This window comes from Molossus molossus, unplaced genomic scaffold (assembly GCF_014108415.1).
Source record: "Molossus molossus isolate mMolMol1 unplaced genomic scaffold, mMolMol1.p scaffold_m16_p_9, whole genome shotgun sequence".
Taxonomy (NCBI): domain Eukaryota; kingdom Metazoa; phylum Chordata; class Mammalia; order Chiroptera; family Molossidae; genus Molossus; species Molossus molossus.
Window position 1 is genome coordinate 15,322,975 of NW_023425403.1, and position 24,965 is coordinate 15,347,939.

The window sequence follows — 24,965 nt, forward strand, 5'->3', positions numbered from 1 at the left end:
ACACTCTAAACTTTGGTAATCCTTTGATTCCTTATAGCCCTCTTTCCAATCTTTCATGAAGATAGCTATTTTATCCTTCATAACATTGATAGGATCTTTATTTCTCCCTAATCCAAGTATAATTCTCTTCTAACAACTAGTATGGGGTCACAGAGGCTCCATTTTCCGATTCGTCTTTTCCCTCCAACATGCCCTCTTTTAATGCAAGACACTTTTTCTAAAGTGATCTCTCTGCTACATCGAGTACTCATGCCTCTCTTAAAAACTCCAACATGTAGGATATCTTCTACTTTCAATTATCTAAAATTGTTGAAATTCTTATTAATCATCTAGTCTATATTTAAGTAATTTAGTTTGAATTTTTCTAGGTAATCTCTAGCACATAACCTCCTTGTAATTGGTTTAGAAGATCTCTACTATTTCTCAGTTTTGTTTGCTGATAAATCCCAAGTATTTTCAGGAGTTGGAATAACCCAGAAGTTCTCTCTGGGATAAGGGCGTTCTCTGAAGATCTGACTGCTAGTGGGAAAACAACACAGCTAGGAAACCAGGTGTCATTCCTGCACCACCTGTGAAGTACCCCTTCTTGAGCAAGCCTACCATGGATGCTGAGGAACATTAGTGGTACCAGCCTTTCAGGGCTCCATACATGCCAGCAGACTGGGGTAATTTGGGGCAGTGCTCCAAAGGCACTACTGCCCTCCCCGGCGGCTGCGGGTTGAGGAGGCTGACTGCTGTAACGGAAATGCAGGATTTGAAATGAGAACGCCTGGTTGACCGACTTTCTGACCTTCAGCTACCTGATCTATAAAATGGGAATAACCCTATCTATAATAATAATTTTGAGGCTAAAATTAGAATATGAATGTAAAAGAAATATACAAATGTTCTTATTGGTAGTTGTAAGCAGCTTTGAAAAAATGCGTAAGACTTGGGGTGGTGGATATCTCGTTAATTATAGACATTTTTTGTGTGATTGTATACAATCAAGTCTAATCAGTTTATTGTCCATGGAGCAGCTTAAATCAGTAGGGGAAGAAAATATTTGAGAGGGCATGCCTAAATGAAGCATAGGAGAGAGGCTCAGAAGTCAGCAAGTAACTGGGGTATCCACCTGGAAGTTGGAGGAACGGAACATGGAGAGGGACATGATGGATTACAGAAGGAGGGATGATGTTTTAGAAAAAACTGCTCCTTCACAAATAAGCAGTAGTGTGAGCAGATATGATGAACTCAAGAGTCAGAGTTCTGACATTTTTCCTTATAGTTAAGTGACCTTGGGGAAGTCAGTCTCTCTGAGGACATTATTACCCTCAGAAATAACACCAGTACCTACTCTGAAGGCTTGTTGTATTAGGTACAGGTAACACATATAAATCATTTAGCACTATAACTGGCACACTGTAAAGGCCCAATAAATGTTAGCTAGCATTATTTTCGCCAAATCACTGTGTTTCAAGAAGTTGAAAAAGGACAAGATAGAAATGATAATAATGTCGAAGCTTAATGCAAAAACAACCAACCAGATTTTTACGTGGTACACGTTTACTTCTTTTTTGTTATTGAAACTACACGTGTATGTTATATAGATCTTTTAAAAATGCCTTACATTGAGACATTATAGAAATACCTAAAGTCAGATAACATAATTATGGAATGCTTTCTCTAGTGTTGTGATGTCCTTTACTTGCAGACATAATACACTGGACTAAGATGGCTTTGTTTTATACAGGTTCTAAATAATGACCTCATTCAGCCAGTTTTTCTCATGCCCACAGAGCAGAGTAGATCTTCATTTACAGTCTTTCATCACGAAAATCTTATTAGACTTAGGTTGCACTTATCCAGATAATCCAGACCCACAGAGGCATAAGTAAAAGTTTGACATTAGAGAAAAAAAATTAGAAAATGGAAATGGTGAAAACTCCCTCCCCTCCACCCCCTTTCAATGAAACAGAGTACTGTTGGGAATCACAGAAAACCATACTTGAGTCCTTGGTATCCTGACAGTGTTATATAACTTACATCACAGGAGGGCTGAGACAAAAATAGAGCCTTCGTCCCTTTGATTCTTGTGCTCATTGTTAAAATAAAATGAATTCAGGTGTTTTCATAACAAAGCAAGAAACTGCCACAAAAGAACCCCACGGGTCATTTACATGAAAGGCCATTATCTGACTTTGTTTTGATTAAAATTTACTTTAGATGATTTCATTAAAAAACCAAACAAACAGATTAGTAAATCTGCATCTAGTAAAAATATGTCAAACTATTAAAAGAAAGGATTTTAAGAATATCCTGTCAACATATTTCTACTGATTACAATGTGATAATCTTCTCAAGCTCTATCCAAGGGCTGGAGGAAATCTTCAAACTCCATTCATTGACTAATCTATTGAAACTTATTAAGGACAAATAAAGTTTATTTATTTATTTATTTAATTTATTCAATCCTCACCCAAGGACATTTTTCCATTTTTTTGTTGTTGTTGTTCAGATAGAGTGGGAGGGAGAGAGAGGAAGAGAGAGAGAGAGAGAGAGAAACATCGACGTGAAAGGGACACATCGAGTGGTTGCCACCTGCACGACCCAAACAGGGCCAGAGACAAACTGCAACCGAGATACATGCCCTTAGTGGGAACTGAACCCGGGTCTCTCGGGACTGCAGGCCGACACTCTAACGGCTGAACCAAACCGGCCAGGGCAGGACAAGTAAAGTTTAAAGCAAACAAAAACTTTTAAATTTCAGCTATAAAACTCAAAATAGTGTTTATAATTTGGTAACTCAGACTGTATTCAACAGATGTTTGAGAGAGGATTATATTGTACTATAAATTCATTTACTATTATTTTGGTTAGAAAGTTGTGTTAGCTGTGGCATATTCAAATTTTATTATAGTATGGTTTTACTATGATTGAAAAATATCTGTTGTTAGAAACAGCTCTGGAATAAGAATATGAGAGGCTAATCTCAAATTTACCTACAATATTTAAGGAAAATGCTTATTTCAATATTTATATTAAAAACATGAGAAACTAATAAACAGATTTCTAAGCTTTCTTTCTGTACCAATTTGAATCCTGAAATACTGATACTATAAACAATTCAATGTTACATTGGCATCAGTAGTAACCTATAAGGAATTAGAATGAGTTGTAACTTAAATATACTTAATTTTCCATTATCCTCTCTGGGAGGGTGATAACAGAGATTATTCCTAAATAATTATTTTTCTTTGGAATACAATATGTTTTGTTTTCTTCTTTTTCTTTTCTACCTTCTCTTCTCCGTCAAATTTACTTTCATGCTGTTTGCATCAATTTATTAATTAATTTAGCATCTTATGATGACAGAATGGATTGACTACAGCCAACAGTGTGCTGGTAAACAGGCTCACCTGGGAAAAAAGCCTGGTTTGTAGTGTTTGCCAATTCCTATGGTATTAATACTCCTACCACGGGCACTTTTAAAGTACCAACGGGATTTAACAGAAGGATGAGTTGGGAAGAGATGTGCAGAATTAGCTGTGAGAAGCCAAAAAAGTCCGCTCCAGCATACCTCTGACAGAGTGAGAATTATCTTCAAAAGATCCTATAATCTTTTATAATCTTTGAGTGCATATAAGAGCTGACGGGCCTTCTGCTATTAAACCTCCCAGGATATGAATTAAATTCAACATCTAGTTAACAGATTGTGTCTAATTGTGAGAATGTTTAGCAGAGTCCAGTGAGATTAAAGACAGGTTGGAAGCTGAGAGGTGGACAGAGTCCGGCACAGGGAGCGAGAACAGTGACATGACTTAAATGGAAGCTAGGCCACAGTGGCTTGTACGGACTCACAGGGTCCTGCGTTGCTCTTACTTTTAGGCACTGAAAAGTAAAGGCTCATAGTAGTGCCTTTACTTTGTCCTGCACAGATGACAGAGTTCAACACTTCTAAATTGTCTATAAATGGTCCTTGGCTGGTTTGGCTCAGCGGCAGAGCACTGGCCCTTGGACCAAAGAGTCATGGGTTCAATTCCAGTCAAGGGCACATACCTCGGTTGCAGTTCATGGTAGTGCAAGAGGCAGCCAGTTGATGTGTCCCTCTCACTCTATCTGAAGATAAATAGAAAAATATCCTCAGGTGAGGATTAAAAATAATAATAAAATGTCTATAAATGGAACATCTATTACCACTTTATGCCTAAAAATACTTCAGATTTAAAAGGTAATTTTAAAAGATTAATTTCTCATCATAATTATATCATACTGATATATCAAAGACAGATTAGAGATAGGGAAAATGCTTTCTTTGTTTTGGGATTTTAAAATTGAGCACAATTGACAAGAAATGAACATTTCTAAGGGTTTGCCCTATTCTAGAGGTATCAATTGAGTAACACTGTATATATAAATAACAGAAATTATACCTGATCCAGTTTACTTCTCTAGATATTTTTAGGTGTAACTTTTAAAAGTCAAACTTTAGAAAAAGAAGCGAGAAACCAACTTTATAAAGAAAAATCTAATGAAAAATACATCTCTTAGTATTTACTGCAAAGTCATTTGTAGTAAGAGTGACAGCCATCTCTAGAAAAGTTCTTAAAAATTCTTAATAGAGCCCTGGCCAATTTGGCTCAGCGGTTAGAGTGTCGGCCTGCGGTCCAGAGAGACCTGGGTTTGGTTCCCGCTAAGAGCATGTACCTCGGTTGCAGTTTGTCCCCAGCCCTGGTTGGGTCGTGCAGCCACTCATGTCCCTTTCACATCGATGTTTCTCTCTCTCCCTCTTCCTCTCTCTCCCTCCTGTTCTATCTGAATAAAAAATGGAAGAGTGTCCTCGGGTGAGGATAAAAAAAAATTCTTAATAGAAAACAAACAATAAGCCCTGGCCAGATAGCTTAGTTGGTTAGAGCATCATCCCAATATGCCAAGGTTGTGAGTTTGATCCCCAGTCAGTGCACAAACAAGAAATCAACCAATGAATGCATAAGTAACAAATAAATGGAACAACAAATTGATGTTTCTCTCTCTCAAATCAATAAGAAAATTTCTTAAAACACAAACAGTGTGTAATCTACAAAACACAGCCCTATTAAAATGACAAATCCCTATTAACAGTGGCATGATCAGAGTAGGGTGCTGGGAGCAGTCTGAGTGCAGCAATAAGGTGTGTGTCTCTACACGATTCAAACACACACAAATAACAGTCAGTCTGCTTTTTATTTTCCATGCACTGGCCATCCTAAACAAGGTCAAGGTGAAATGTTCTTCCCTTCCTTGATTGACTGCTCTTACTGCACCTGCTCCACACCCCACCCTTGGTAAGCTACTCTCTATTAATATTAGGAAATTTAAGTGTTTAAATCTCCCGTAACCCTAGAGCATTAGATATTTTTTACCAAAGTTAAAAGTTTCAGCATTTCATGTAACATTGCAAGTTATAAGGTTAGAAGAATCTGTGAAACTATGAAATAGTATTTTCAAAATTTCTGAAAGTAATCCTTAAGTTAAAAATAACAATATTTCCTTTTAGTTAAGCTAGAAAGCCATGTTTTCTACAAGCAATTTGATTTAACATAGACTATTACAGGTGACCTTGCAGCCTCTGCCAGCACAGCTGATACATTCAAATTCACCATTTATATCTAGAAATTATTGCTTTACTGGAGAAAAGGAAACATATAAAATATATTTTAGGTTCCATCATTGTGACTGAAATAAACGAGGAAGAGATTAACAAAATGGTAAATAAATAGTACGACCCGGTTGAGGTTTAATTATACCTCTGCGAGGTCTGAAAAGAGTGCTTGGCTTGTATTACGTCTCAGTGTATCCCAATAGCTTCTGGAGACAAGTTCCTCAGCATCTGTTTTAAGTACCTGTAGAGGTTTTAAGAAGCACAACTGAAATCTAAAGAATAGTCACAAAGAACGATAATTTATACACTTTAAATCTCTTCTAGCCAACCTTGAAAAGAAAACACATTAGCTTACCTTTTTTGTTTTCTGCTGCACACAACAGTATTAAATTACACTGCTGCTAAAGCTGGGGTACTTTCAAAGGTGTAATGGTATATAACCACTCTTTCAAAGTACAATGTGGCTTTGTCAAAAAGAATCATATTCTTCACCCCCTCCCCCATGCCCTACTACTACTGAAACGTGTAACTTCTAAGAAAGTGTGAAATAAAAATTTTATTCACATCTGATGTGAAGTAAATTCATTTGTAGAAAGTTTGGGGAATTTTGTAGCAACCAATAAGAATCAGGATTAATTTAAAAATGAATTAGTGTTGGCTAGCATACATTGTGTTAGTGCATCAAAGAACCAAAATGACCATATCCACACTTTAGAGAAACCAAATTTAAATTAATCCAAAATTTGTCAAAAAGAAATAAGCCAGTTATATCAAACTACACAAAGCTACTCAGGGATTTGATGTGTGTGTCTGTTGTGAATAGATAAGGGACTTTCTGATCTACTATAAGGACAGAACACTAGCTTCTACCTCAGTATTGGCTAGTCTGAAGAAGGTGATATCAAGACTAAGAAGTATCATCTAATCTTCATATGAAAATGCAGAACTATAAGCTTAAGAGTTTACAGAGTCTATATATGTACGAGTTTATAGAGACTCAAAAATAATTAAATGCAATTTTTGTCCAAATTTACCAGGGAAGACTCTCCACGTTCTCAGGCTTGGTGTTCTTTTGGTGATTGTGGGAAGAAAATGCTGCACAGTACACTCAGGAGTGAGTGGCTGATGATGAGAGAACTTTTATTTTGGTGTGTATTAATTTTTAAAAGTCCGATGCCACCAATAAAATTACAACGCATCTGAGAATTATTTTAAAGATCTAAGTTTCAATGCATTGTTAACTAGAAAGCACTGCCTATTGCCTTTATTTTAATAGAATCTTTAAATACATTAATAATTTAGTATTATTTAGCAAGAGTCCCTTTTATAGCACAGACATATTTATTACCATAAGTGTAAATTTAGCAATATGACAGAGATCTGCTCATCACCGTCTTTAGTAACTAAACAAGCTTTAACTAACAATTATAAGCTAAATAAGTACAATGAGCTGAATATAGAACTGACGCAGTTCATTTGCTTTCATATAGGTATGGTAGGACCTCAATAAATGGGAACTAGATTAAATACTCTGAAAATATTATCTAAATATTTAGAACATGGATATATTTTTAAATTGTAACTTAGAAGTTACTAGTATATGATAAAGAAAAGGACTGTTAAATCTATCAACTAGAAAATAAGACTAAACTACTCTACTGACATGGACCTCTATAGAAAAATATATTTCCTGTACACAGAAAAGAGATAAATATACTCCAACATACTGATTATCTCTGAGTGGTGGCATTTGAATATATATTTTTTTTATTTTCTCCTTTTTGCATTCCTATATTTTAAAATAAGAATGTATATATCTATCAGGATAATATATAACTTTTTAAAACAGGTTTTATTTGGAACATAACAGCTTAATAGTTCCCTCCTGCAGAAAATGTTTCCACTTTTTATTTAGCTCCAAAGGTTAGATTATACTAGAATTATGTAACTGAATTGCCACAATTATCTTAAAGACTCCTTTACATTATAAAGTTTCTGAGGGAAAGGACACTACTCTCACAGCAACTACTGTCATGCCTTGTGTTAAATAATATCTGGTATATAATTAATGGGAAAACATGGCCAATACACCAGTGATTTTCCTGGCAGTCAAAGATTCCTATATGTGTGTCTTTTCAGGAGCCAGTATTTAATTATTTAATTAATGACTTGGATGATGTAATTAAAAGTAAATTTTCAGAACATGCATAACTAGTAGAAATCTTTAATACCAGCAAAATATAATAGTATATTTAAAATAAACTTAAGGTAGCCATAAAAATCAGGATAGATTTTAATAGCATGAAATACAAATCAAATACAAACTCAGAACATACACATGCAGGCTAAGGAAGGACTGATAGGGCAATATACCCAAATATAACTGAATACTATGATGGTTATAAAACAGACATTATAATACTTTCATATGTAAACAGTAGAAAATTTGGCAAAGACTTCCTCAGTCTTCTTGGTGTCTTTGATGACTCTCTGAGCTTTAGGCCTCCTTACTAGAATGTAAGGTAGGGGTAGGCCTTCATTTAAAGAGGTAAAACTCAGATAGTTTAGAAGAACTTTAAAATGAGTGGTAAAGGCAAAATGATGTCCCAAATATACTATATCCTGTAAGTCTGACATATTCTCAGCCTAAGTTTAGTTTGTTATTAGTAGAACTTCCTTAAACTTTGCAGTTTTGGTCAAGAATTCCTTATGCCTTTTTGGCTGAGCCAAAGCATCATCTTATGCAAGGCATTCCGTGACATTTATGATAGAAAGAAAAAGGGAAGGAAGGAAGGAAGGAAGGAAGGAAGGAAGGAAGGAAGGAAGGAAGGAAGGAAGGAAGGAAGGAAGGAAGGAAAGAAGGAAAGAAGGAAGGGGGAGGGAGGGAGGGAGGGAGGGAAGGAGGAAGGAAAGAAAGGGAAGGAAATAAAATGGAAGAAAGGAAGGAAGGGAGGGAGAGAGGGAGGGTGGGAGGGAGGGAGGGAGGAAGGAAGGGAGGGAGGGAAGGAGGAAGGAAAGAAAGGGAAGGAAATAAAATGGAAGAAAGGAAGGAAGGAAAGGGTGAGCTATGGTCTGAAAAATTCGTTGAGATCCTAATCCCCAAGATGATGGTATCAGGAGGAGGTGAGGCCCATGCAAAGGGATGATGTCAAGAGGGCAGAGCCTTCATGAATGGGATTAGTGCTCCTATTACAGAGGCCCAAGAGAGCTCCCATGCCGCCTTCCACCATGTCAGGACACAGCGAGAAGGTGCTGTCTGTGAACCAGGAAGCAGGCCCTTGTCGCTACCACACTGCATCTGCTGGCTCCACAATCCTGGACCTCACAGTTTCCATTCGGTGAGGAATGTCTGTTCTTTATGAGCCACCCAGGTTATGGTAGTTTGTTACAGCAGTCCAAATGGACTAAGACAGAAGAACAGTAAGAAGGAAAAATGGAAGGAAATAAAAGAAGGGGAAAAGTAAAGATGAAAAGAAGGAAGAAAAAAGGAAGTTAGAAAAAAGGAAGACTGATTTAGAGATGGGAATGTATCACTGTGGAATGCAGAATAATGGCTCCCTAAAGTCGTCCATGTCCAGACAGGAAAATATCATATATGTAGTTAGGGTCTGAGAATGTTTACACTCAGAGAGATTAGGCAAACTGAAAAAATAGCAACCAAATAGCAGGCCATACACTCAGACAGTAAACTGTCTTTACTATTAGTGATACTTAAAATGCAGAGAGAAAAACATAAAACTTCATAATCTGTGCCACTATGAAACTGTGGACTGAAATACTACAGTCTGAGAATTGTAATTTAAAGTTACATGTGACTGTAGTTCCTCTTCATGTATTAGAGAAACACACACACACACACATCTTCACAGGAAAAACACACCCTTAACTGAGTCCTTAAAGAATCCCCACAGATGCATTCCAACAAATATATGCTAAAAATACAAAATTACTAAACATAAAAGAACATAAACTACCATAAGTGAGAACTAGCAGAAACAACAAACAATAAAAACAGACCAATAAAAACATCTGGAGCTTTCATAGATATCCACGTCTCTAAACTTGTCTTTAACAATTTGCCATATTTTTATCTTTTCACATTGCATGCTATATAATTTACTCTTATTATTTTCCAGTTTACTAATTCTGTCTGCAGCTATATATAATACGATATTAAATTTCAGTGGTTCTGATATTCATTTCTAAACATTTTATTTGGTTCTCAGAACTGACTTTTCAATTTCAACAACAGGAACCAGAAGACTGGAATGACATCATAATTTGCTGAGAGTGTCAACCTACAATAATATATCTAGTAAAATTATCTTTTAAAATAAGGGCATATTTATATATTGAATCATTCTGTTGTACACCTGAAACTAATACAATGTTATATGTCAACCATACTTCAATTTTTAAAAAATACTGCAAAGTCATAGAAACATAACAGATTAGTGGTTGTCAGAGTAGAGATGAGTAAGTGGGTGAAGGTGGTTAGAAGGTGCAGACTCCCAGGTCAGTGTGGCTCAGTTGGCTGAGCACTGTACCATGCACCAGGACGCCACCAGTTGGATTCCCAGTCAGGGCACATGCCCAGGGTTGGAGGCTCGATCCCCAGTAGGGGGCGTACAGAAGGCAGCAATCAATGTTTCTCTCATGACGTTTCTATCTATCTCCCTTTCCCTTCCTCTCTCTGAAATTAATAAAACATATTTTAAAAAATAATGCAATGTACAGCATAGTGACTATAGTTAACAATACTGTATTGTATATTGGAACTTGCTGAGACCTTAAACTTCTCATCACAAGAAAAAAAATTATAAGTATGTGAGGTGATGAATGTTAACTAAATTTATTGTTGTAATCGTTATGTTGTAAAACTTTAACTAATACATTATATGTCCATTATATTTCAATAAAACTAGGGGGAAATAAGGGCAAAATAAAGATATTTTCAGACTAGTGTTTTAAAATTTTTACCAGAAGACCCTCACTTGAGGAGGTGGCCAACTGATGTTCTCTCTCACTGATATTTCTCTCTCTCTCCCTCTCCACTTCCTCTCTTTCTAAAATCAATAAAGAAAAAAAATGTTAAAAAAAAAAAAAAAGTCAAAGGCAAACATTATGCAATTTCAAGTACCCATGCCAGAAGGGGAATGAAAGATAGTAAAGCACTTTAAGAATCTATTTTTAGCCCTGGCCAGTTTTGCTCAGTGGTTAGAGCGTTGGCCTGTGGGCCAGAGAGTCCTGGGTTCAGTTCCTGCTAAGGGCACATACCTCGGTTGCAGTTTGTCCCCAGCCCAGGTTGGGGTCATATGGGCAGCCAGTCAATGTGTCTCTCTCACATCAGTGTTTCTCTCTCTCTTTCTTCCTCCCCCTCTCCCTCCTGCTCTATCTGAAGATAAATGTAAAAATGTCTTTGGGTGAGGATGAAAAAAAAAAAAAAGGAATATTTTTAAGGAAGAGAGTAAAGATATGGCCTAATCTAAGACTGTATTTTAAGTATACTTATTAAAATTTCAAGAATACAGAGGAAATAGAGTAGAATGTTTTCTAAATGAATACAGAGGAAAATAAAAAGAAGGTAAGTAAGAAAAGTATATAGAATAGTTAAAATAAATCCAAATAAATTAATCACAGTAATATAAATTAATAAAATTATCCAATTAGAAAGCACAGATAACCCATATAAAAAGGAACCAACAAAATATATTTTTAATAAAGACACACCTAAAATATAAGGAAAGAGGTTGAAAAAGATATACCAGGTTTTTGTTAATGTCAGGCTAGTAAAGAGCACCAATCTTCTCATTAAGAATACACGAAAAAGCTGGAAAAACTATAAAACAAATCTTCTTCGAAGCATCTTAAAAGCATTATTTTGCCTTTGGCACTGTGTTGACAGTCTCACTGATGTTGCAAAAGCAGCGGAGGGTAAAACCACTGAAGCCTTGGTCTAAGGAGAGCAGTGGCATCAAAGACCAAAGCGATTACATTCTTCATTTCCACATACTCACATTAAAAAAAAAAAAAGTTTCATTTACGAATGTATTTGCTGAAGAACAAACACACTTTTGTTAAACTGACCTTTGAGCACACATCTTTTCAGTATTCAGGAGATGAAACTGGAAGCATGCATAAAGGGCTTCTGCCTACCGAAGCAATATGCGTGCCTTTGGAAAACATGTGCGTGGTGATTTGTGTTGAAAAGGGAAGTGGCCACTTTTTTCATGAACAACCATTTTTGCTTGAAAGAACAACTGATAGATAATCTATTGTTGTTCAGACTTCGGTATCTGGCAGACATTTTTTTTTTTTAATGAACCAAGTGAGCCTGTCACTCCAAGAGAAGCAATTGATAGTATTTGTTGCCAAAATAACATACAGTACTGCAACAGACTGACTGCAGAAGCATCTATGAGACACCAGCTGTCTTCTATGAAGCCAGACAGTACACAGATTTTCAAAGAACGTAACATACCACTGTACTCACTACATTTTTGGAGTTGTTTTTCATAAAAATATTTGTTAACATGAGATTTTATTTAAAAATGGATAATAAATATTATTCAATTTCTCAGTTTTAACTTCTAATATGGTAAATACAGATAGATATAACTAACATCAACAAAAACTCTTTTGGGTCCTCAATAATTTTTAATGATGTAAAAGGGTCCTGAGATGAAAATGTTTGAGAACTGTTGCTTAAGCAATAAAAGTGAATGAACTAGGCTGGGACTAGATACAAGGAGAAAGAAATTGACAATGATGATTTTGAGTCAAAGAAGAAAGACATGGAACAACTCATTGGTATGATTCCATTTATATGAGTTCCAAAACGGGTAAAACTAAATTATATTATTTATGATGCAGACATAAGTAGGTGGTAAAACTGCAAAGAAGTGATTTACGTAAAAGTCATAATTGTATTTATCTTTTGGAGAAGAGGAAAGGATTATGATTGGAGAGACAATATGAAGGAGCTTTTGGGGGCATGGCATATTTTTTTTTTATCCATTTGGTGGTTAAACTCTTATTATTTTATTTATATTTTATTTGCAGTAAATTTCTGAACTAAAAATATATTTTAAAAATCAGGAAAAGCTTCATCATCACTAGAAGAAAAAAACACAAAATAAAAAAACACAAAATAGATAAATAACAAAATATTAACAAAAATAAAGGTAGTATATTTATTTTAACAAAAAAATAGATTTTGAGACAAAAATATTTCCAGAGATCAAGGGATAGTACGTAAGTAATAGAAGATTCAGTTCACTAAAAAGATTTAAGTAATTTATATTCTAAAATAGGCAATAACAATGTTTCAAAATATACAAAATAAAAAATAACAGAATTATAAGTAGAAATTAACGTCTATCATTGTAATGTATAGTTTAACATATTGATCAACAGATCAAGCAGACAAAAACATTAGTAATAAGAGAGATTTAAAGCATATAACATTTGATCTAACATATATATTTTGATATATATTATCTTAAAAATATAATCCCATACCCCAAATTGGATCATACATATTTTTTTCAAACACAGGTCTTTATGAATAATGAAATTATTTTAGTCCATAAAACAAATCTCAATGTGTGTCAAAAAACTGTCTAAAAATTAGTACATTTTAAAAATAACATTGGAAATATGGTAAAGATAATCTTTAAATGTTTTAAAAAGTCACGTAAGGCATGCCAAAATCAAATATACTTAACTTTTGCATTATTTAGTCTTTTGACTTTTTTATATATCTTTTTATTACAGTGGTAAGATAATCAGGAGTTGGCTATATGAGAAGTGTGAAAAGAATCAAGGTTGTTTGGTACAGAAAAAGTTATAAGGCAGTGATCGTCATGAATACTGAAGCAAGTAATATAGCAAAAAAATGACTTGACAGAATACAGGTAAAATCTATTGTAGGAGTGATTAAATTCTGGTTCCGGCTACTACAGAAGACACAGAATCTCTGCCTCTGTGGTAAAAGTCAAGAGGGCCTCTGCCTTGACTGAAGAACTTCTTCCTACAGGTAGAATCTTAGGTTATACTCAGCTCTATGAACTGTACTCCAATTAGATACTTTATCACTCCAGTTGCTCTACAGATCTGGAAATTATCAAATAATTACCAGTTAATTCATAATATTATACTAATATATTTGTGCAATATATACATCAATGATATTTCATATAAATTTTTAGGCTATCTGAATTTTTTCTAATTTTAAATGAATTTCCCTTGTTTGCTTGCATTTTATTGATAATTATTTATGAATTTTATTTATTTATTTATTTATTTATTTATTTATTTATTTATTTATTTATTTATTTATTTATTTTGGTATGTGCCCCTAGTGGGAACTGAACCCGGGACTCTCTGGTCCGCAGGCCAACACTCCAACTGCTGAGCCAAACTGGCCAGGGTGATAATTATTTATAAATTTAAAGGAAAATTATAAATTGCCACAGTTGGAAAATGGCTCATGCAACAGCAAATCAGATTAAAAACATAAATAATAAAGTCATAAGTACTAACATTTATTAAGTTTCACAGGGCATATGGCATTATAAAACGTAAGACTTCTCTCTTTCACAGTCTTAGCAATTTTTGAAATGATTAACAGAAACCTTTTTAAAATTTTAAGAAAATATTAGACCTTATTTAATGACAAAAAGTAGATTTTATAGAAAAAAAATGTAAGTATCTTGTAAGGAATCAGAATAACTAGTCCGTCATATGGGTCCCTAAGGGCTTGGCTTGTTCTCCAACCCATTCTAGGTCCATTCCTTTGACTTGGGCAAGATACCTGAGGTTTATGTTATGCTGAATCAGCCTCCAGTGTATGTTCACATCTAGAACATAGGTTTTGTGCATGGCTGCTTGCAGGACTGACAAAGTTGAGCCAGAAACCCTGAGTCAGTCAACCTGAATTCAAGGCCTTCTCTCAGGTGGAATCTGTGTCATTTGAGGGATCCTTCTAACTTGGGGAAATTAAATGAATTGTGCATGTTTATCATTCAAAGGAGCATGACGTATTCTTAGTTGTTTAGTAGCTGCACTAACCAACAAGGTCAACTTCCCAGGAGAAAGCAAAAAGGAAGAAAGCTTAGCATAAGAAGAGTAAATTTGGAAGATCATTTACAGAACTCCCAACTTTGTCAGGAAACAGAGTCTGAAAATCATAATCATCTTTGAGAAATAACATGATACATTGATATATTAAACATATCCAATGTCATCTTATACCAGACTTTTGTATAGACCATAGGCAAGTAGGCAGGCATCAAAGATTTTAGAAAATAAATTGGGAGAAATACTGAAAACTAAGAAAAGTCTACCCATTAACATACCTCTGTATCAGAATTGAGAAAAGAAAGGGAATCAGACATGTAGATCTAGTTCTTAAAACACCTGTGGCTGCAGGAGCACAGTCTGAAAATCTACTCCATAATTTGCATTTAACCCTTTAAATACTGCTGAAAATTATAATATTTCAATTGTTCTACCAGAGTTGTTGTTCATGCATCTTTTATTTTAATCTAAAGTTAAAGATATACAATTACTCTGTAAATTTTAGTCTTCTCATAAATCTAGGAAGGAAATAAAAATATTTGGCTTGGTTGCATATTCAATAACTTCCTAAACATTTTTAGTAGCAGACACAGCTTTATATAATAAAATAACATCAAGTATAACAGGTGAGGGCTAGTCACATAAAGAACATTTAAAGTATTGTACATACACTATTAGTAGGTGAATGGTATCCATAAAGTTGAAGACGCTGACAGAGAGCACAAAGGGCCAAATGAAGTGTCACATTTCAGAATGAACCCAAGTACAGCAAAAGAAAAAAAAGAAAAAGATGACAAAACAATTAATTAGGAAGGGCAAATCATTATGCTACATTCTACATAGAGCACACACACAAGTGGGATAAGTGTTAAAGATGAGTAGCAAAGTTTTAAAAATCTCATATAATTAAACGTTAAATGAATTTGTGCTCACTTCAACCATTTTCATTGTAACTTTCTGACAGAGCTATTGCTTTGAGTAAAACATGTTCCTTCAAAGTATGCAGTTTTCTTTGGACACACTTCAGCAGTTCTGTTGAGGAAGATCTAAATGAAGTAGCACGGAGGTAGAAATGGTACGAGAGCTGCGACAGAATCTTGTTCTGCTCTTATTAGTACCACGACCTTAGGTAAGTTAATGAATCTCTCTAAGAATGTTTTCTCATCTGTAAAACAGACATGGTACTTACCTGGGAAAAACATAATGAGCACTAAATAGAAGTAAAATTTATAAACAGCTATAACAGAGTTTAGCACACAAGAAGTATCCCAAGAAATGTTATGTTCATGTTTCTCTTTCCTTCTGAAGCATAGTTAGTTTTATTTAGCATGTAAATATTTTAAAATTTGGTTTTAATTTTGATTTGGGTATGTAAATACTCAGTTCAAGTAGCTACACGATTCTACTAATTTTGTTTTGAGTGTTTATTTCACATACTGTTAGGTGGCTACAAATTTTAGCTCATTTAAACCTCATAACAATTATAGGTGACTATTATTCCTCTTATCCCCTTTGTAAAAATGAAGAAACTGAACCACAGAGATGCTAAGTTTCTTTTTCAACTTCACCCAGAATGAAAGGCAGAGCTAATATTCACACCCTGAAAGTCTGGCTCCTTAGCCTGTGCTATGCTGTCTCTCTAATATAACTCATATATTTTCACTGTAAATTGAACTTTAATTGCTTCGAAACTAAAAAATCTCATCAGTTCATATTTGTAATTTAAAATGTGACGACTATTAACAATAAGTTACCACTAATTATCTTTATCATTAAATATAGTAACAAATGTTTGTAGAGAACTGTGTTGTTGTAGAGGGCTGAGGCTGTTTTAAGAAATAGTTTGAGCCCTGGCCGGTTTGGCTCAGCGGTTAGAGTGTCGGCCTGCGGTCCGACCCGGATTCGGTTCCCGCTGAGGGCACGTACCTCGGTTGCAGTTTGTCCCTGGCCCTGGTTGGGTCGTGTGGGTGGCAGCCACTTGATGTGTCTGTCCCTTTCACGTCGATGTTTCTCTCTCTCCCGCTCTATCTGAACAAAAAAAAAAAATGGAGAAAGTGTCCTCGGGTGAGGATTAAAAAAAAAAAAGAAATAGTTTGAGCTAAATTAGGTAAATGAGATTTCAGGAATACTAATTAAACTACGTAAGATAAATACATGTGACATCCCAGTGGAGATCAATGATTAGTAAGCATTCTTTTATATAAAAACAAGTTATAAATTACTTCCAAGTTTTTTTTATTTGTTCTTTAAAACAAGTCTCCTTCTCCATATATTTACTAGGGAATGCTTCACTGACCCATAGGCATATAAATAAAATAATACAATTTTGGGTGTGCTGATAGAATTTAAACTTCATAATTCAGATAGACTTTCCTTAATTAATCCAAGTTAATGAGTTATAGACTATTTGCATTAAATCGTATTAAATTTACTTTACCTGGGCTACAATGAAGTTCAGAGCCAAGTTTTGTGTTGACCCTACAGTTTTTCCCAGTGTGAGTTGTCTGCTATAATTTCTCCCTTCCCTCTGTCCCTTTGTTACTCTGACTTAAATATTTTAGTAAATGTTAATGATTATCTTAGTATTTACTGTACTCTTACTGAAAGATCCTTAAGTCCTTTCTGGAAGTAGTATAAATAAACAAATAAATAAAACAGTTAAATGTCTATCCACTAAAATACGATCTATTTTATCACTAAGCTGTATCAAGATTAATGAACATAATTCAACCTCCTAAATGATATTTTAACAACTTGTCTATGTAATAAATTACAGCTGTTAATCTATCAAATTTAAAATAACTGTTTACTCTTTCAGTATATTATATTACCTATAGGAAATAAAATTTCTGAAGGTATTTAATTCTCTAGTGTTATTTGCTAATACTCTAAAAATTGCACTTATGGGGCTAATTCATATAGGATTTATTGATCACAATTTGAAAACTGTGAGACCTGAATTAGAGAACTCTTAATTCCCCTTTAATACTTGACTGACATTATAACCAGCTCTTTGGCTTTTTAAAGAGTGCCTTCCATAAGTTTTGTCAATTAGTATTTTGGGGGTGGGTCAACAAATAGTGATATAGCATAGTCAAATATGCTATGAAATAATACGCACTGCATAATCCTAATAATCTGCTTTTATTAATATAAATGTAAATACATACTTTATAAATCTATCAGGATTGAACATGGAACCCATCCTCTACAGATAATACATGTTTTTAAAAAAGCTTATACATAGCCCCAGCTGGGTGGCTCAGTTGGTTGGAGTGTCCTCCCGTACACCAAAAATATTGTGGATTTGATTCCCAGTCAGGGCACATACCTAGGTTGAGGGTTTGATCATCGGTAGGGACACATACGGGAGGCAACCAATCAACGTTTCTCTCTCACATGGATGTTTCTCTTTCTCTGTCTCTCCCTTCCTCTCTCTCTAAAATCAATAAAGACATCTTCAGGTGAGGATTAAAAAAAAAAACAAAATAGAAATGAATACATATGCTTATAACAATGAGAATAAAAAAATGTAACTCTCTGAGGTTAATTATTTGAATTCCTGGTAGACCAATGCAAATCACTAATTTGCAAATAAGATGATTATTATTTACATGCCAATAAAATCCACCATGTTTCTGCTATCTAAGTACTAGATGAAGAAATATGCTACAGTGAGTAAAAGTGTAGATTTTGAACTGGCCAGCCGAGTTCAAAGTTTGGCTTTGCTATGTAATTTTGGACAAAATATTTAACCCTTCCAACTATCAGTTTCCACATCTATAATTACAGATAATAAGAGTAAGGTCTCAGTACTGGTCATTTTTTATGTGAACCTGGGATGTGGTCAGGTTGAACTACGTGGTCCAAGCAAAAGAAAATCGGTAGGAAAATGGAGTGAAATGTTGCCTAACTCTGCCTTCAGAGTAAGAAGAAAACATCATCCCAGAAGAATCTATAATACATACTTCTAAGAATGCAAAATAACATATTATTTCCTTGTTTTTGTTACAGTACCACTAAATTCACTCACATGTGTAATTAAACCTTTGCAATTCACCTTTAAATTTTTATATGCACAATGATCTGTATTAATTGAATCTCGTGAATAACAACAATATGAATAAAAATAATTTCATGAATGTAATTATGGATACAGATGTGTAATATCAATATCTGATATCAATGGATATCGATACTAAAGCAGTTTTTCTACATAAGAAGTTTAGAAAGTTTTCAAGAAAGGGAGAGCTCCAAAGTTACAGAATTTAGTTATTGTTTTCAACATAAGTAATTTTTATCTAGAAAACCCACCTGAAACTATGATAAATTATTCTTACCAGCATTGCACGCTTTTCTTCATCTCCTTTAGTTTCTCTCTTTTCATTTTTTTTCCTGAATATCTCTTGAAGCTGAAAAGGAAACCAATCAAGAGTCAAATATCAAACCAGAATATCTGGGTCCCTACCTATCCAGGTAGCTTCATTCACGCATAACATTAAAAGTACTATATACTTTCTGATACCATTTTTTTTCCCCTGAGACAAAGAAAATACATCCTTTGGTATCAGCAACCCACAGTTAAGACGTACAAAATCATAGTTTGTTTACAGACACAAAGACGTTGAATTGGTGGCACTCACATAAAAAGAGATGAAGCCTACTGGGATACAAAGAACAGGAATAGAACTCAGGGCCTCTGGGGTTGAGCCCGTCTTCTGTCACACACTAATTTTATGGTGGCGGACAGGTCATGCAACCCTCACGGGGCTCCAGTTTGCTCATATATTAAATTAAGATGGACTAGATGACTCCTCAGGTTTTTCTTTCCAGGTAACTGAGCACTGTGGTGGGAGCATGGGCTCTGCATGTGAAACACCTTGAGCAAGTTATTCTAATATTTAAAGCTTGTCTCTCACACCAGGAACCTAGAGATAATGTCTTATCTTATAGGACAATTTTTTTCCTCTGGCTTTATGGAGGTATAATTGGCAGCTCTTATAAGAATGTTGTGCAGAGTAAATATTACGAGTAATTACTTAGCACATTGCCTGTCACATGGTAACTTCTCAATAAGTGTTAGCTATTATTATAAATGATATTACTTCTTCTCTAAAATCCTATTTTATAAATGGAGGCCTAATCCTACCTCTATTGTTTTCTGGTGAAGCTATTGTTCTTGTCTGTGTAATGTAAACACCTATTTTATCTCTTTACTTCATTTTGCAGGGCAATAGTTGAAAGTCAAATAAAAGTCAAATAAAATGTATTACCTCCCTAAGTACAAAATAACAAAACTACAGTGTACATTATAATTTATTAACATAAAAATTTATTTCCGCACCTTTTCTTGGTGATAAGTGTTTAGCTAAAGCTATTAATAATCACTTTGTAAACAGGCACGAGAATCATAGACTTTAAGCTTCTACAAATAACAGCCAAACTCCACCTTCTGCTTTCAGAACTCTGTTTACAAACAACCCATAACCGAGGCAGCAGTACAGCCACACAAAGAGAAAACACACTTTACAACGGGGGCAGCTTTAATGAGTACAGGGTGGAATCGAATGCTCTGCGGAACGTTTTCACCTCCCTCTCCACAAAGGGATAGCGTCCGGAAGACATCCACCCAGGCAACTTCCACTGGACTCAGTTCCGAAAGTCAACCTTTAAGTCAGTGGGTGGGAACTTGGCACTGGCAGTGTTGCCACAGAAGTCTCCTGATAGTTATTTAGATTACTAGGCCCATTCTGAAAACCCTAAAGTACAGTTGTAGATTATCATAACAAAACTATATAAAAAACTAATTCTGTTCATTTTAGGATGTTAAGAACTTATCTCTGTCTTTGTAATGAAACTGAAAACTCTCACCTCCCGGCTGTCCTGACAATCGCTAGAATGAGGGGTCCTTCATGGCTCCAGCTCCACCGCTTGGCTCGGGGACTGTACTCGGGGGCAAGGGCTACATGGGCATTAGATTAAGCCTTTTGATATGTACCAGTCATTACTCTGCTTGCTTCCTTTCGAATAGTTACTAATTACCTTTTGATGAGGATTTTTATCTCTTCTCCTCCCTACCATGAAAAAAAAAAAGATTTCATAGTTTCTCTTCCATATTCCAGCCTCTGAAGAAAACTTCTAGGGTATTTTTAATGGCTTGCTCCAAAGGAAAAATAGAAAATAAAATGGCTATATATATAAATACATATGTCATTTTTTACTAGGAGGGGATAGGTAAATATAGAGTTGAACATAGATGCTAAGGAAGATCTTGTTAATGTAAGGAATTTTGGAGGGGAAAAAAATGGAATAGGTATTTTGCCACAGAAGTACATGTAGAAATACATGGGTAACTAGAAATTGAAAAATCGTGGAAAGAGGGTTGAATGATAAGACAAGTGATAAGATGAATGTCATCACCTGACCAGCACCAACACGGGAGCAGTCGGGAGAAAGGTCAAAGGACAAATACCTAAAAGAAGCCTAACTCCTCCCACTTCAGATCAGCCTGCGGTGACCGAAGAGAATAGGAAGATGGGGACAGGAAGGGTACAGGCAGGAAGGCACGACGAGGAAAGGAAGAACGGCGGGGGAAGTCCTGCGCAGAGTTGTGACTGGGAGCTGATGAGATGAGGTCTGAGGACGAACTGGGCACTCGGAACAGCTCAGGACTGCCTGCTACACCCCACAGAAAACATCCGACACACTTCAAACTTCCAGAAAATGCGTAAACAACTACAATCATCTTTATGATTTTATATATTTACAATGTAAAAGTCATTCAGAGTACATGGGAATATACTTCTTTATTAAAAATTAGGGCGAAAGCATAAAATTTGCACTCTTCTACAACACTGCAATAATACAATATAAGTAAGCGATATTTAATTGTTGGTAACATTCAGCATATAATATACATACCACCAAGAACTCCTTCCTATCCACCATCTCATTGCCGTCAGTGTCAAACATGTTGAAAGCTATTCGAAACCCCGCGTGAGGCTCTGCCGGGGACGACAGAAAGGACGTGTGAAATGGGGACGTGGCTTTAAAGTACGAAGTCCACGTGAGCTGTAAAGTTACTTATATTCTGTACAGAAATATTTTCTCTAACCAAGAAATTAAAAGCAATGTGTTACTATTAGTTAAATATAATAAAAGCTGTATATAAGTACACACATTTCTGCTTCACATAGTAGCACATTTAGTAACAGAATTCATAATCTACTTTAAAAATACTGTGTGACACCTGCTGCATGGCCCCGATAGTAAAATCTTCCTGCCGGAAATAAATATGGCACAATAAACTAGTCAAAATTCTGGGAAACATTATAATGGAAATGACCTATGAAAAGAAATGTCAAGCATGAGAGATTACATATTTGGGTTTCAACTTTCAGAGGCTTAGAAACAGAAATATAGAATAAGAGGCTTAAATAATTCCCAATTATCCCAAAATACGAGGAATAATTACTTTTCTGAAGAAGACTTTCACACACTATGAACTGCTTTAATTTTATGAACCCTACAATGAATTTCAATCCTTTTTCTTGTTTCACTTATAAAACATAAAGAAGTAAACTTGGACATGTTATTAAAAAAGCTTAGTGTACAAACCGTTTTCAAGACATCTGACCTACTCTTTTGAGATGACTGGCAAAAAGTTTAAAAAGGGACCTCCCACAGATATACTTGCCACTACCTATTGTGAAGTCTTTAATCTAGCAAAACAGAAGCATACAGACCTACACTTTAAATTGGTAATATCTGTCTCTGAAAAGAAAGGAAACGGAAGCCAGTCTTTTATGCAAGTTCATTTCTTGCATGTATTTTAGGAATCTAAATGTACTTTCATTATTGTTCACTTGAGAAAGAAATAAAAAGCTACACCATCTCTGATAACCAAATATTAAGCTTTAAAAAGATTATACAAATATATAATGAAAGGAAATCCTCATAAGCATTGTTTGGAAGAGAAAAAAAAGTTAAAATAATAAAAAGTAAAGAGGAGAAAATTACAGACAGGTAACGTAGATTATCTAACCTACCTCCTGCCAAACCCTCTTTTCACAATTTTCTTGGTTCTATTCTAATCTAAATGGCATCTATAATTTTAAAATTAAAATTTTTAGAAGTTTCTAAGAGGGGTCTTGAACTACAAAAGAAGATTTACAATATCTAAAGGTCTTTGCTTTTCCATAGTAAGCGAAAATCACCATATGTGTTTTTTCTAGCACCCTTAAACCATATTTTGTCCCATCTCAACACATGGCCTTCTTTACCAGTTGTTTTAGTCTTACTATCACTCTACTGGTTTAGGTATTTATAACTTTGAATTTTGCAAACACAGTTATTCTAGCTAACAAGATAACTTTTTTAACAAGCCTTTGAATTACTCTTTGGCACCCACTCCTGTACTTTTCACAGGAGCATTCATCACTGACTGAACTTGAATCATCATAGTTCTTGTTTCCATATATCTCCTCAAATCACTACAATGGGATTCCAGTACTGATATTTTCATTCATGTCTTTTTTCATTCATTCACCAACTATGTTTTGAAAGGCTACCACATGTCAAACAGTGTCCTTATACAGAAATGGACAAAAAAGATAAAATCTTTACCATCAAGGACTTTTGTGGTGAGACAGACAAGAACATGTAAACCATACTTTCAAATAATTTCAGTGCTATGAAGAAAAAAAAAACACTAAAAAGGGATAAAAAAGGAGGAGATGGGAGAGGAAGCTATTTTAGAAAAGATGGTCAAGGAAGAATTCCCTATGTTTTCATATTTCAAAGGAAACCTGAATGTTGTTTTTTATCATGAGATCTTGAAGAAAAGCATGGATGGCAGAGGGAGCAGAAAGTACAAATTCCTGAGATGAGAATAAGGGAACAGATAGGTCAGGCGGCCACAGTATATTTCCACCATTAAATACAAGGAAATTTAACTGAAAACCTTAGTAAACCCTTCATATATTTCCTAAGAATTGCTGCATATAAGAGGAAGAGAAAAATGAAGGTGTTTTAGGATGTATGATGGGTATTCTGATAGACTTACTACTTAAAAGATTCATTCTTTCACACTAGTCTTGAAGAAAATGTGATTTGAATGAGTGTAGCAGGAAATTTATAAATCATTACATGTCCTAACCTTTAGGCCCTCATGTAGATTAAACCACAAGGATCGATATATGATATTAAAGTTACAGTTTATAAGCATTTTACTACTATATTGTAAGCCATAATATTTATGACTTTAACTTGATAGCCCATGCTTGGCATTCTCCACAGCCATTTAGACATGCATTTGGCAAAACAGCATAGATAAACCTAAAGTGATTTTCAATAGTAAGAGAATCTAAGAAAGATTTGTTCTCTAAAATTCTGATTTAAAAAAAATTTCATCCAGAAACATATTTAATGAGTACACTTACTTGTTAAAATACACAAAAGAAAAAGATATTCTGTGTAAGAAATCACACCTAGAAGAAAAACAGTACCAATTATGCTATATAAAAAATATTACTTTTTCTTCATATTTATCAAATAAAATATTCTTATAATAGTAACAAGTAATATTAATAAAGAACTTACAGTTTTAAAGAAGATGCTAAGTATTGTCTTAAATGAGATTAAACTGTTGTTATAAAATCATAGCAAAAAAAGCAACAAAATTAATTTACCTCCATTGTTTCACATCTCTGTAAAAACCTATATAAAACTCCCATTAATGCTTCCAGATATACTGGCAATAAAAATCAAAATTATAAAGCTTACTTATTGCTGTAACTGCTAAACTTATAGCCAGTTTTCAAGGTATGAATCAAACATAAAATTAAAAGGTTGGAAATAGTTAGCACTATAAAGTGCTTAATTCTTAGTAACAGTTGAATAAAACATTTAGACATTCTTCCTTAGAATTTTGATGTCTGTATTGCATTCAGAAAACAAAACTATAGTTATTCTTTTTCTGCTTTGAAGTTATTATTATCATTGATAAATGTAATACTTCTATTAAATGTAATTAAAGAAGTTTTAATTTTAATTAAATGGCTTATACTTTCTATATATTGCAACCTGAGTTCTCTATAATCCCAGCTTTACAAACTTTAAAAGAAGTTAGTTTGGAGTAAATAAAAATATACAACCTGTTTCTCAAATTCTTGTTTGTTGCCTATAATACCCAAAACTAGAATTAATTCATTACTTGACTTTCCAAGTGGATCCTGAGAAAATTGTAATCGGGAATAAGCCAGTA

The 24,965-nt window shown here is 34.5% G+C and overlaps 1 protein-coding gene across 4 annotated transcripts in view; it reads right to left on the bottom strand.

The window, feature by feature from the left end:
* The window catches only part of MICU3 (mitochondrial calcium uptake family member 3), a 102,974-nt gene that overhangs the window by 38,940 nt on the left and 39,069 nt on the right, over positions 1-24,965 (bottom strand). For all 4 annotated transcript variants that reach the window (XR_004958029.1, XR_004958030.1, XM_036249674.1 and 1 more), the window contains exons 5-9: positions 24,142-24,189; positions 21,623-21,705; positions 19,042-19,113; positions 15,372-15,410; positions 5,766-5,861 (exon numbers count right to left, since the gene is read on the bottom strand). Coding sequence is in view for 2 of the 4 variants with exons in the window: in XM_036249674.1 (XP_036105567.1) it covers positions 5,766-5,861; positions 15,372-15,410; positions 19,042-19,113; positions 21,623-21,705; positions 24,142-24,189 (338 nt within the window). In the remaining 2 variants the exon portion in view is untranslated. The remainder of the gene's footprint in view (positions 1-5,765; positions 5,862-15,371; positions 15,411-19,041; positions 19,114-21,622; positions 21,706-24,141; positions 24,190-24,965) is intronic.